The 12,782-nt window shown below is 45.6% G+C and overlaps 1 protein-coding gene across 1 annotated transcript in view; it reads left to right on the top strand.

Annotated features, from left to right (window-relative positions):
• HYDIN (HYDIN axonemal central pair apparatus protein) overlaps positions 1 to 12,782 on the top strand; it is a 433,475-nt gene that overhangs the window by 408,549 nt on the left and 12,144 nt on the right. Inside the window, exons 79-84 of the mRNA XM_027119341.1 lie at positions 338 to 496; positions 3,125 to 3,402; positions 4,142 to 4,361; positions 6,334 to 6,546; positions 7,405 to 7,568; positions 8,414 to 8,564. Of these exons, the coding sequence (XP_026975142.1) occupies positions 338 to 496; positions 3,125 to 3,402; positions 4,142 to 4,361; positions 6,334 to 6,546; positions 7,405 to 7,568; positions 8,414 to 8,564 (1,185 nt within the window). The remainder of the gene's footprint in view (positions 1 to 337; positions 497 to 3,124; positions 3,403 to 4,141; positions 4,362 to 6,333; positions 6,547 to 7,404; positions 7,569 to 8,413; positions 8,565 to 12,782) is intronic.

Genomic DNA, 12,782 nt, shown 5'->3' with positions numbered 1-12,782 from the left:
CCACAGGATCCCACCCTTCCTTTAGCTCTCAGTAGGGACATGCCTTCCTCAGGGAAGCCTCCCTCACCCCCAGGCTGGCTCAGCCCCTTGTACCCTGAGCTTTTCCTTCCTAACATCTCTGAACCCAGCCGTAATTATGTGATTGTGCAACAAGTTGTTTAGTGGGCATTTTAAGCACATAAATGTTTGTTGAGTGGGCGAATGCCCATCCAATGTGAAGAATGAGGGACACAGAAAGAGAAGGAAGCAGTCTTGCCTCACCAGGGTACCCATATCGTATTTCTTTTTCTCATTAACTGATGAACCCTCCTTCCCTGCTCTCTTTCTTGTCCCACAGATTTTAGTCCTCAATCCAGCCAATAAGACTGTGAAGTTAGGAGCTGTCCTGCCTGGACAGGTGGCGAAGAAAACGATTTCCATCATGAACGACAGCCAAGCCCAGCTCACATTTGACCTGTCAGCCCTGTTCTCGATTCCAGAACTCCAGGACCCCAAGGTTGGTGCTCGGGCCCCTAGTGGCATCTTCATGCCCCATCCCTCCCCCCACCCCCCGCCCCAATGACAGGGATGGCCGCGGTTCTCGTGCACCTTCAGTGTGCCGGGCAGTTCTGAGAGCTCTCCCTGTGCTGCCTCTGGTCATCTTCACAGAAACAGTGTAGGGTGGTGCTTCTATGATTCTCATTTTACATGTAAGGAAACCAAGGCTTGGAGAGGCTGCATGCCTCTAGGGGGCAACAGTGATGTAGAAAGAGAAGTGCCCTTGCTGGATTCAGAAGATCTGGGCTCTAATGAATATACATATATCATCACAGCAGAAAATTTGAAAAATACGGAAAATCACAAAGCAGAACATTTCGCCTATAATCTCATACCCAGAAATAATCACTTAACATTTTGGTACCTATCTTTCCCCTGTTTTTCCTACACATTTTTAAAATAAAATATTAACGTTCAGATTGTTTTGAAACCTGCTTTTCCCAGATTGAAATAGCTCCTAAACATTCAATGTCATTTGTGCCTCTATACCTCCATTATGCAGATGGACCAATCCTCTGTTTCTGCTCATCTCAGGTGTTCCTGATTTTTTATTTTTATAAGCAGCATTGTAATATCCATGTAAACAAAACTTTGTGTGAATCCATGACCTTCTGCTTAATACATACTCCTAGGAGTGGGCTTCTTGGACCAAAAGGAAGAGTATGTTTCGATATACGTCACTCATCTGCCCCCGAAAGCTTGTCCCTCCTTCCACTTCAATCCGCTGTGTGAAAGAAGCATGCTTGTTGCCAAATCCATGTCCTCGAGCTCCCTAAATAGAGAAGCTACAGTCCTGGCTGCCGTCTACCCATCTCACAGTGTTTGGGTGGCCCTTTGAAGATGGACCAGGTGTATTTCATTTTGAGGATGGACTATATCCATTCCTTCATTCAATTCATTCTTACATTTACTCAGTAAGTCAGTGCTACGTGCTGGAAATATAAAGGTGTGGCTTAGTCAGCTTGGGCTGCCATAACAGAACACCACAGACTGGGTGGCTTAAACAACATACATTTATTTTCTTGCAGTTCTGGAGGCTGGAAGTCTGACATCAGGGTGCCAACATAGTTTCTGGTGAGGAAGCTCCTCCTGGCTTGCAGACGACCACCTTCTTGCTGTGTCCCCACATGTCAGAGAGACGGCAAGCTCCAGCTCTCCGGTGTCCCTTTTTATAAGGGCGCTAATCTCATCATTAGGGTCCCACTCTCTTGACCTCATTCTAAACCTAATTACCTCCCAAAGGCCCCATCTCCAAACACTACTCACATATGGACTTGGGAGGACACAATTCAGTCCATAGTAAGGTGAATATGACATAGACTTTGGTCTGGTGGAGTTCACAGTCTTTTGGGGTCACAGACACATGAACAGTCCCAGGAAAGCCTAGAAGCTGCAGAAGCAGGGTGCGATTCAGGACCAGGGCTGCTCAGAGGAGGGCCTCACAGTGGAGAGAGGTCTGAACTGCGTCTTACAGGATGAAGAGGTATCTCCCAGGCAGACAGGTTGAGGAAGAGTGTTTCTGGCAGGCAAGATTATATAGGCTCAAAGGGGTTGATGCTTTTGGAATCCTAGGTGTGATTCAATGTGGTAGGAGTGTTGTGGACCATCTGAGGATTGCAGGATACAGGAACACTGGCTGTGAGAGGCCAACCAAAGCAGGAGACCCAGTGGGCATCTCGTCCTTGGACCCCGCATCACCCACTTTGCCATCCAGAGAAAGAGGGAAAACCTGCTGCTTCCCTTTCCTCATTAATCCAAAGTAAAGTCCTCATTCCAGTGGGTCAGGGCCCCTCACGGTTCGGCTGCACCAGTTCTGCCTCTTGAGGTGGTGAGACGAAAGCTGCCAGAATGACCTGGACCGCAGTGTCACCCCGGGGGGTCACTTCCATCATTGTGTTTTGAGAAATCTCTAAGGTCGCTTTCCTACTGTGATTCTCAGCCGTTATCTCACTCCCCCCGCCCCCCTCCCTGCCTGCCACAGTCCACTTCCGGTGGTACGGAAGGGAGCTCAAGGATGAAAAGGGCTTGACTTCCTTCAAGCTGATTTTGATTTGATTTTTACCAGGACCAAGGGGAGAGAGCAGCCCCTTATATTCAAGTTCCAACAGCGGTTCTCAAACTTCAGAACACATGAGTCCTCAAATGCAGGTTCCAAGCTCTCCCAAGGAGACTGGTTCTCTTGGGCTGGGGCAGGACCCAAGAGTCTGCCTTTTAACCAGCACACTGGGAAATGTGATGCAGGGAGCCCAGGGAGCGCGCCTTGAAAACCACCGGCGCACTGAGTCTTTTCTACTTGCTCTTACTGTTTCCTCCACCAGAGAACAGGGTTATTTGCAAGGGGTTGGAAAGAGAATTAACACTGATTGAATGCCTGTTACGTGCCACACGTTTTGTACGGGTGGTCTGGGTCTTCACCGTAGAGTAAATCACAGAAAGTTTCAGTAACTCACCACAGGTGACACAGCTGGTGAGAGGGCAGAAGGATATTACACCTGGCCTGATACGGTCCCAGCAGCATGACCCCCCGAAACGGAGCCTCAGGAGCACCCCACCCTCAGCTGCTGAGGCTCGTTGTCATTTTATCCAGGTCATCACCTTGACACCATCCCGCAACATCACCCTGAAGCCCAAAGAGGTCCGGAAGCTGGAAGTCAACTTCGCCCCGAAGAAGCGTGTCCCTCCCTTCTCCGAAGAGGTGTTCATGAAGTGCATGGGGCTCCTGCGGCCCCTCTTCCTCCTCAGCGGCTGCTGCCAGGCCCTGGAGATCTCCCTGGACCAGAAACATCTTCCCTTCGGAACAGTCGTGTGTCAGACACAAGCCACGCGTCGCGTCCTCATGTTGAACACAGGCGACGTGGGTGCGAGGTAGGAGAGCCCTCTGGGCCTGGATTCCCATTTAACTATCCCAGGACCCTCTAAAGTGGTTAAGATATTGTCCCCATTTCACAGATGAAGTTGAGGCTCAAAGTGGTTATATGACTTGACAGCAGGGACCCACCCAGGCACTACTTGGGGAATGCTGCCATCGCCGTGCCCGCTGCGCACCACACACCTGCAGGGGGCACCCTTCACACCGACCTCAGTTGAACAGTGCCCTGAGGCTGTGGTATGGCAGCCTTGGCACTGGAAGCACTGGTCTGCACCATCCACCCTCTGTGTCCTACCTGGACCAAGTGCCAGACCACAGAGGGGGTGACCACACAGGGCCATCGGATCCCAGTGCCACCAAGAATAGGGGCAATTCTCATGTGAAGGGATCATCTCCACCCCCCTGGTCAGACCTGAGAGGCAGTGCAGGGAACAGCTATGGCCACAGTCTCAGGAGGGTTCCAGTCCTGGCCCGACCACATCCTAGCTGTGTGACCTCGGGTACACGTGTTCACGCACATGCCCCTCAGTGTGCCACTTCCCACCCTGCTCAGCCCCAAGGGAGAGCCTGGAGATCCCACCCAGGAATGACCTGGCCTTTGTCCCACTGCCTCTGCTTTGCCCAGTAGTCTGAACCTGCCAGCTAAAAGCACAGGCAAAATCTCTTTTCTCAGCAGGATTGAGGACACCCCAAGGATATTAGTAAACTACTTTGTCTCCTTTTGTCTTGGAAAAGGTTTAAATGGGATGCCAGAAAATTTGAGCCTCATTTCTCCATCAGCCCGGAAGAGGGCTATATCACCGCAGGCATGGAGGTTTCTTTCGAAGTGACTTACCATCCTACTGAGGTGGGCAAGGAGACCCTCCGTAAAAACTTGCTCTGCTTCATCCAGGGTGGCAGTCCTCTGAGCCTAACCCTGTCTGGAGTCTGCGTGGGACCACCTTCGGTAAAAGAGGTCAGTAGGTGCTGCCCACAGATGGGCCAGTGGCCAGAGTGGGCCCAGCAAGCCCCACAGGAGAACTCAGTCAGGCCTTCTAGAAACAAGTGGCCCTGTTCAAACAGTCCTTGGTGCCCACATCAAACATGTAGACCTGCTCCCTCCTACCACAGGGCCTTCGCACATGCTGTTCCCACCGCTGATATATTCATTTCCCCCTCTTCATCTAGTTAATTCCTATTTATTCTTCAGCTCTCAACTCAAGCATCTCATTCTCAGGGAAGGTTGTATTGACATCTTGGGCTAGATCAAATTCTGTCATAAGCTCTTTAAGTAAGGGGTGAACACCTTTCGCTTTCTCTATGGTTAAAAAGTGGGCTTGGGGGGCTTCCCTGGTGGCACAGTGGTTGAGAGTCCACCTGCCGATGCAGGGGACACGGGTTCGTGCCCCGGTCCGGGAAGATCCCACATGCCGCGGAGCGGCTGGGCCCGTGAGCCATGGCCGCTGAGCCTGTGTACCCGGAGCCTGTGCTCCGCAACGGGAGAGGCCACAACAGTAAGAGGCCCGCGTACAGAAAGAAAGAACGAAAGAAGGAAGGGAGGAAGGGAGGAAGGGAGGAAGGAAGAAAAAAATGGGCTTGGGTTAATCCTCTGCTAGCCCTGTTCCTGGAAACCTAACAGTGGAAACCTGATAGTTCCTGGCAACACTGCTTATGGTCATAGACACCTGATCTCCATCTCCTGTTGTTTCAACAATGTTATATAAATGGAATCATGCAGTATGCTATAAATGTGTATGTACAAGTCTTGGCAAGAATATATGCTTTCATTTCCTTGGGTAAGTATGTAATAGTGGAATGGCTGGGTCATAGGGTAGGTATACCCTATGTTTACCTTTTTAAGAACCTACCAAATTGTTTTCCGAAGTGGTTGTGTCATTTTACATTCCCATCAGCCACGTCTGACATTTCCACTTGTGCCGCATCCCTGCCAATACTTGATATGGTCAGTTTTTTTTAATTTTAGTCATTCTAACAGGTACGTGGTGATATCTCATTGTGGTTTTTAATTTCCATTTTCCTAACGACTAATGATGTTAAGCATCTTTTCAGGTACTTATTTGCCATCCATATATCTTCTTTGTTGAAGTGTCTGTTCAGATCTCCTATTTTTATTTGGGTTGTTTGTTTTCTTACTATTGAGTTTTGAGAGCTCTCTGTATATTCAGGACACAAGTTTTAAATTTAGATCCTCAGTCTGTTTAGAGTTCATTTTCATATGTAGTGTAAGACAGGAATCAAAATTCATTTGTTTTTGTACATGGATATCCAGTTCCAGCAGCATTTATTTAATCGATTATCCTTTCTCCACCGAACTGCCTTTGTACTTTGGTCAGAAACCAATTGATAATATATGTGTGGGTCTCTTGCTAAACTCTGTTCTCGTCCCACTGGTGATCTCTTTGACTCTCTTCACACCACTGCGACATTGTCCACGTTGCTAAGCTCAATGGCTAGTTCTCATGGCTCATCTTACTTGACCTGTCGATAGCATTTGACACCTTGAACAAGCCCCTCCTCTTTCACGCACTTCCTTCATTACATGGCCTCCAGGGTACCACCCTCTCCTGGCTTTCCTCCCACCTTATTAGCTGCTGCTTCTTGTCTCCTCTTCTGATTTTTCTTAACATTGGAACATGCCAGTCAGGAATTAGTCCTGAAATTCCTTCTTTTTTCCTAAATACACTTACTTCTTGATAATTTCATCCAGTTTCTTGGCCTGAAAAAAACATTGCTATACTGACAACACCCAAATATATATAGAGAGAGGTAGATATAGATAGATAGATAGATAGATAGATATAGATAGATATCTATATATCTATAGATATAGATATATAGATATCTATATATATATATGGCCTGAACCTTTCCTTGAACTCCAGATTTGTAAATTCCACTGCCTGCTTAAGGTGCCTGTTTTCTTCCAGGTGGTGAATTTCACCTGCCAGGTACGCTCCAAGCACACACAGACCATCATGCTTTCAAACCACACCAACCAAACCTGGAATCTGCACCCCATCTTTGAAGGCGAGCACTGGGAGGGGCCCGAGTTCATCACCCTGGAGCCCCATCAGCAAAGCAAGCCCTATGAGATTACCTACCGGCCCCGCACCTTGAATGTGGAGAACCGCAAGCATCAGGTAGGTTGAGCCCCACCTCCCCCACTGTTTTTCTGGCATGGTTGGAGGGAGGAGTTGTGTGAGAGAGAATGTTAAAACAAGAGGGGACCCCACAAATGATATTGGATCCATGGGGAATCATGTCCAAAGCTTATCAAGTCCACAGCTTCCCTTTTCATCCATGTATTTTCATGTTTAGGGGATTCTCTTGGCACCAGGGGCTCAGTTCTAAAATGGAGTCCTCAACTAAGCATCAAGCAATTAATACTTAGTTTAAGTGCACAAATAGCATCATAGTGACTGTAATAAAAATGAAAAAAAAAAAGAAGCCACAGTCTTCCACCTCCCCTCCCCAAAAAGAGCTGTTTTCTTCCGTCTTCACTACCAGTCCTTATTCAAATACAGCCATAGCTACCATCACAGCATCCTCAGTTTTGCATCCTGTTTACTTTTACTTTACATTATATCATGAGCATTTTTCTATTTAACTATGTAATCTTTGTGATAATCATTTTTAACAACCGACTAATATTTCATTGAATGACAGTTCCATAATTTATTTAACATCCCCCAGTTGTTGGATGTTTAAGTTATCTCTAAATTTTCATCAATGTAAGTAGTTCTAATATACACATGTATGTATACATGTAACTTTTTCTGCTGTAGGGGTTTTTCTTCAGTAAGTTCCTTGGGATGGGATCCCTGGTTCAAATACACATGAACATTTTTATGACTCTTGGGAACATATTCCCAAGCTGCTTTCCAAAAGTGTTATGCTTATTTGCAGAGCCTCCACTAATCCTGTGCTACTGCCATGCCTGAGAGGTAGCTAATAAAGGACCCTCTGTGTCATTCTGACCACATTTCTTCTTCTCTTAGGGCACCCTCTTCTTCCCCCTCCCAGATGGGACCGGCTGGCTGTATGTACTGCATGGGACTCCCGAGCTCCCCAAAGCCGTGGCCAATATCTACCGTGAAGTGCCATGTAAGACGCCCTACACTGAGCTCCTGCCAATAACCAACTGGCTGAACAAGCCCCAGAGGTGAGGAAGTGGGGGAGACGGGGGGGAGGACTCGCACCGTCGAGCCTAGCCCCTCCCCTGGTCAGGGCCCCTAGAGGACAGTGGGGGCTAAAGAGTCAAAGTTCTGTGCTGTGGCCAGGCATTGCTCAACTGAGCCCCAGAGAGAGTCTCCTGTTCAGCGCTCTCTGTGAGCAGCTGATAACTTGAAAATCTCCTAGAACAGAGCCTGGCACAAAATAAGTGCTCAGTAAATGTTAGCTGTCATTATTATTATCAAAACGATAATTGTGGTTGTTATTATTGAAAGCCCTGTCTTATCACCTAAGCCACTGGCCAGAGAAGGACGTCCCTTGGGTCTTGTACTTGCAGTGAGAGTGGAGGAGAACAGAAGACCTAGAGGAGCTTGAGGCCAACCAGCCTGGTCCCCTTCTTTTATGGAAAAGAAGCCAAAGGCTGGGAGAAGAGAACTGCCTGCTCAGCATAGTGGATGAAGGCCCAGACCCAAGCTGAAATGCTAGTTCTGCCAGTAACTAGGCCTTGTTAAATGAGCTGTCATCTTCCTTCTCTCAGCCTCAATTTCTTCCCTGGTAAGATGGAGAGGATAACGAGAGGTACCTCCGACAGGCACTGTGAGGACTAAAAGCCTGTAATGTAACACGCGTGGTGCACCGACTCAGTTCTGGCACAAAATAGGCGGTTAGTAAATGGTAGTTACTGTTATTGTTAGTGACAGAGTGAAGACTAGAACCCTGGACCCGTGTGCTTTCCATGAAATCAAGAGTGGAGATGGCACCTTGCCTTCTTTCCTTTGGGCAAACTGTCTCATTTTGTCTGTCCTCTCTTCTTGCACCCCTGTGCTCCCCCAGATTCCAGGTCATTGTGGAAATGTTGAAACCGGAGAAGCCCGACCTAGGTGTCACCTTAAAGGGCCTTGATTATATTGATGTGCTGTCTGCCTCCAAGAAAGACTACAAGCTGAACTTCTTTTCCCACAAGGAGGGACTGTACACAGCAAAGGTATCCACCTGTTAAGGGCACTGCCCTGGGACCCCAGAGGTTTGACCCTGAGGCTGATGATCCCCGTGTTGGGAGTGAAGATGCCCTCTCACAGCCAGCCTAGCGTCATCCTGTTAGGCTGACCATTTAGAGGGACCAGGCAAAGGCATTCAGGATTCCCAGACTCTTCAAGATGAGACCAGATTGCAGGGCTAGCCAGCCAATGTGTAGGTCCATTCCAAGCCTTCAAGGTGGCAGAATCATGAAAATCTCTAAGCAGTAGGTAACAGTGGACCAGCAAACACCAGACCACAAAAATAGTAACAAAAGATCCCTTTTCTGAGGGCTTATAGAGTGTCCAGCATCATGCTGAGCCCTTGACACAGCTAGTAACATCAGAGCCAGGATTCAGCTTAGAGCCATCGACTCTAAGACTCCTCAGGGTCTTTCACACGTGAGCGGTTTGTCCTAATTCATTCGTCAATTGAACAAGCATCTCTTGAGCACATGCGCCATATGCTATACACTATGTGCTGGTAATGCAGCAATGATCAAAAGTAGGCACAGTCTCTGTTCTCCTGGAACACACAGTCCAGTGGAGGGAGATGGACATTCATCAAATAATTGCACTATGAATGCATACTTATAAAATGGCCTAAGTGCTGTAAAGAAAAGGAGCATATGGGTCAGTGGCTCACTGAGAGGTCAGGGCTGAAGAGAATTACAGAGGAATTACCCACTTACAGGTGGTACTTGAAGCCAAGATGGAGGATGGAACCACCTAGGGAAAGATTTTAAAGTGAAAAAGTAGCACGTGAGCACAAAGAAACGGCAAGAATAAAAGGCAATAATAACAAGTACTGGCAAGGGTGTGCAGAACGTGAATCCTTCACGCAGTGCTGGTGGGAGTGTAAATAGTGCAGCTGCTTTAGAAGAAAGTCAGGCAGTTCCTCAAATGGATAAACGTAGAGTCACCATAGAATTCAGCAATTTATACCCAAAATAGGTGAAAACATACGTCCACACAAAAACCTGTACATAAATGTTCATAGCATCATTATTCATAAAAGCCAAAAAATGGAAACAACCTAAATTTCCATCAATTTACTGAATAGATAAATACAATGGAATATTATTTGGCAATAAAAAGTAATGGGGGGCTTCCCTGGTGGCGCAGTGGTTGAGAGTCCGCCTGCCGATGCAGGGGACACGGGTTCGTGCCCCGGTCCAGGAAGATCCCACGTGCCGTGGAGTGGTTGGGCCCGTGAGCCATGGCCGCTGAGTCTGTGCGGCCGGAGCCTGTGCTCCGCAACGGGAGAGGCCACAACAGTGAGAGGCCCGCGAACCGCAAAAAAAACAAAAAAAAAAAGTAATGGGAACAAAGTACTGATTCATGCAACACTGAAATGAACGCTGAAAACATTATGCTAAGTGAACGAAGTCAGTCACAAATGGCCACATATTATATGATTTTGTTTAAATGAAATGTCCAGAATAGGCAAATCTATAGGAACAGAAAGTAGACTAGTGGTGCGTAGGACTATAAGGGATGGATTTGGGGAAGTGGGAATGATTGTTACTGGGGACAGGGCTTCTTTTGGGGGTGGTGAAAATGTTCTAAAATTGAGTGTGGGGATGGTTGGATCACTTTGTGAATGTATTAAAAAAGCACTAAATTGTACACTTTAAATGGGTGAAATGGGTATAGCATGTGAATTGTACCTCAATAAAGCTGAACAGAAATATGAGACATAAAATATATATCAAGAGGTTCTAATACCCATCTAATAGGAGCTCCCGAAACAGAAAAACAAGATAATAAAAGGAAGAAAATACTCTATGAAATAATTGAAGAAAAAAAATGTCCAGAGCTATTTGACAAAGTCTGAGTCTTCTAACTGAAGGAACCCACCAAGTTGCCAACCAAGGAAAAACAGACTCACATCTAAGTACATGAGAACAAAATTTCAGAAAACTGGGATAAAAGAGAAAGTCCTAAATAATTCTAGAGAAAATAGATGGAAGTAATATTCAGAATAACATCAGATTTCTCATGGCAACACTGAATACCAAAAGCAATAGGGTAATCTATTCAAACTGTTTAGAATGACTTTCAATTTCGAATGCTTTTTCCAGACAAGACTATCATGAGAGCAAAATAAAGACACTTTTAAACATGCAAAGACTCAAAGTAACCAACCCATATACACAATCCCTATCTGAAAGAAGTGCTACAAAATTTAAAACTTTTCTTTTTCTCTTTTTATAATTTGTACACAATTTATGTTTACGTTAACAGATACAGTGGAAAATATGAAACATTAATTCTAATTAGCAAAATGATTCCTCTTGTAAATGAATCCAAGAGGAAAGTACAGGATACAATGAACAAAGAATCAAAATTAAGTTGATAGGTAATTTCAAATAATTGTTGAAAAGAAATCTGAAATTAATATTTCATGTGACCTCAATATAGGAAATAGCAAGGGGAGGGATAAAATAAGGCAATGAAAAAGATTTTCTTTCGTTTGGAAGCAAATGGGGAGGTAAGAGATTTTCTCATTCATAGCGAAGGGTAGGAAGAGAATTAGAGCTATTTGTAAACTGTAGGTATGAACAGAAAAATACCAGTAAATATATTTATTAAAATACAAGTGAAGGGACTTCCCTGGTGGTGCAGTGGTTAAGAATCCGCCTGCCACATGCCGCGGAGCAACTAAGCCCGTGAGCCACAACTACTGAGCCTGCGCTCTAGAGTCTGTGCGCCTAGAGCCCGTGCTCTGCAACAAAAGAAGCCACTGCAATAAGAAGCTTGTGCACCACAACGAAAAGTAGCCCTGGCTCACCGCAACTAGAGAAAGCCCATGCACAGCAATGAAGACCCAACGCAGCCAAAAATATAAAGAAAGAAAGAAATTTATTTTTTAAAAAATAAATAAAATACAAGTAAAATTTTAGGTAAAAATGACAACAAACCCAGATCACAGGATCTCTTTACAGTAACATATATACTGAAATGAACAATAACAACCTAAAAGTGTTTTAAAAGTCAAAAATACTTTTGCTTCCAGTTACGTTGGAGTAACTAGACCCTCACTATAAACAACCATAAAACTGGACAAAATATCTGAGGTAACTCTTCTTAGGCCTCGGACAACAGTCAGCACAATATTGCAGTCCATCAGAGAGAAGAGAAACCTATGCAGTGGGTCCTGTGATTGTCCTCTCTGGCTTGTGACAATTTCCTGACTGCTGTGTTGTCAGCTCTAGAGCAACTACTAAAAATCTATTACTTAAAAATATAGGTAAGAAGCCAGTAGAGGAAATGAAATATATTACAAAAGATTACACATTGATCCAAAAGAAGGCAGGAAAGTAGCAAGCAAGGAATGAAAAAATAAGAGACAAATGGAAAAGAAATAGCAAAAGGGCTGGCTTCAACCCAAACACATAAATGATTGCTTTAACTGTAAAAGACTAAACACTCCAATTAAAATACAGAGGGTATCAGAGCACTCTCAATTTAAAGACAGGAAGAGATTGAAAGTAAAAAGGCAGGTATGTAAAGAACTATTACCACCTACTGTAATAAGATAAACAGCTCAAGGCATTAAAAAAAGCAAAACACTGGAGTAGACTCTAGGTCACAGAAGTAAATATGTGAATGACCAAGAAGCGCATGAGAAAATGCTCAACATCATCAGTCATCCAGGGAAAGAACTGAAAGAGGGGAGCAGCTTATCAACAGGTCAGACACAGGGGTGAGGGGACAACGCACTGCAGTTACAAGTGTGAGCTCTGGAGTCAGGCCAGCCTGGGTTCTAATCCTGGTTCTGATACCACTCTGCAGGTGACAAGATAATAACTTGCTAAGCCCGTTTGCTCATGTTTAGAAAAACCAGTGAGGGGAATAGTCATGTTGCCTACAAACTGTATGAATTAAGTAAGTACTTCCAGTGCCTAGTACACAGTAATCAAGTGTTAGATGCTATCATTATCATTATTGTTATTATTAACTGTTCCAGCAGCAGCAGGAATTGGAGTGAAGCCCACCACAACATGAACCTCTTGAGGTCTTGCTTGTTCTCCAGGGCCACTCAGCTGTCCCCACTGGGGACACCATCTTCAGCACTAGACGGTGCTGCGCTAGCCTCTCCTAAAGCAACCCAGGCTCCTTCATGCTCTCTCACCTGGGAGAAGCCAGAGCGGAATACCTGAAGAGAAGGGCTGGCTGGCAGG

Source organism: Aethalodelphis obliquidens, unplaced genomic scaffold (genome assembly GCF_003676395.1).
Source record: "Aethalodelphis obliquidens isolate GAN/ISIS:26980383/991018 unplaced genomic scaffold, ASM367639v1 scaffold20, whole genome shotgun sequence".
Classification (NCBI taxonomy): domain Eukaryota; kingdom Metazoa; phylum Chordata; class Mammalia; order Artiodactyla; family Delphinidae; genus Aethalodelphis; species Aethalodelphis obliquidens.
The sequence above is the reverse complement of the archived record's forward strand: the minus strand, read 5'-3'. Positions and strand labels throughout refer to the sequence as shown.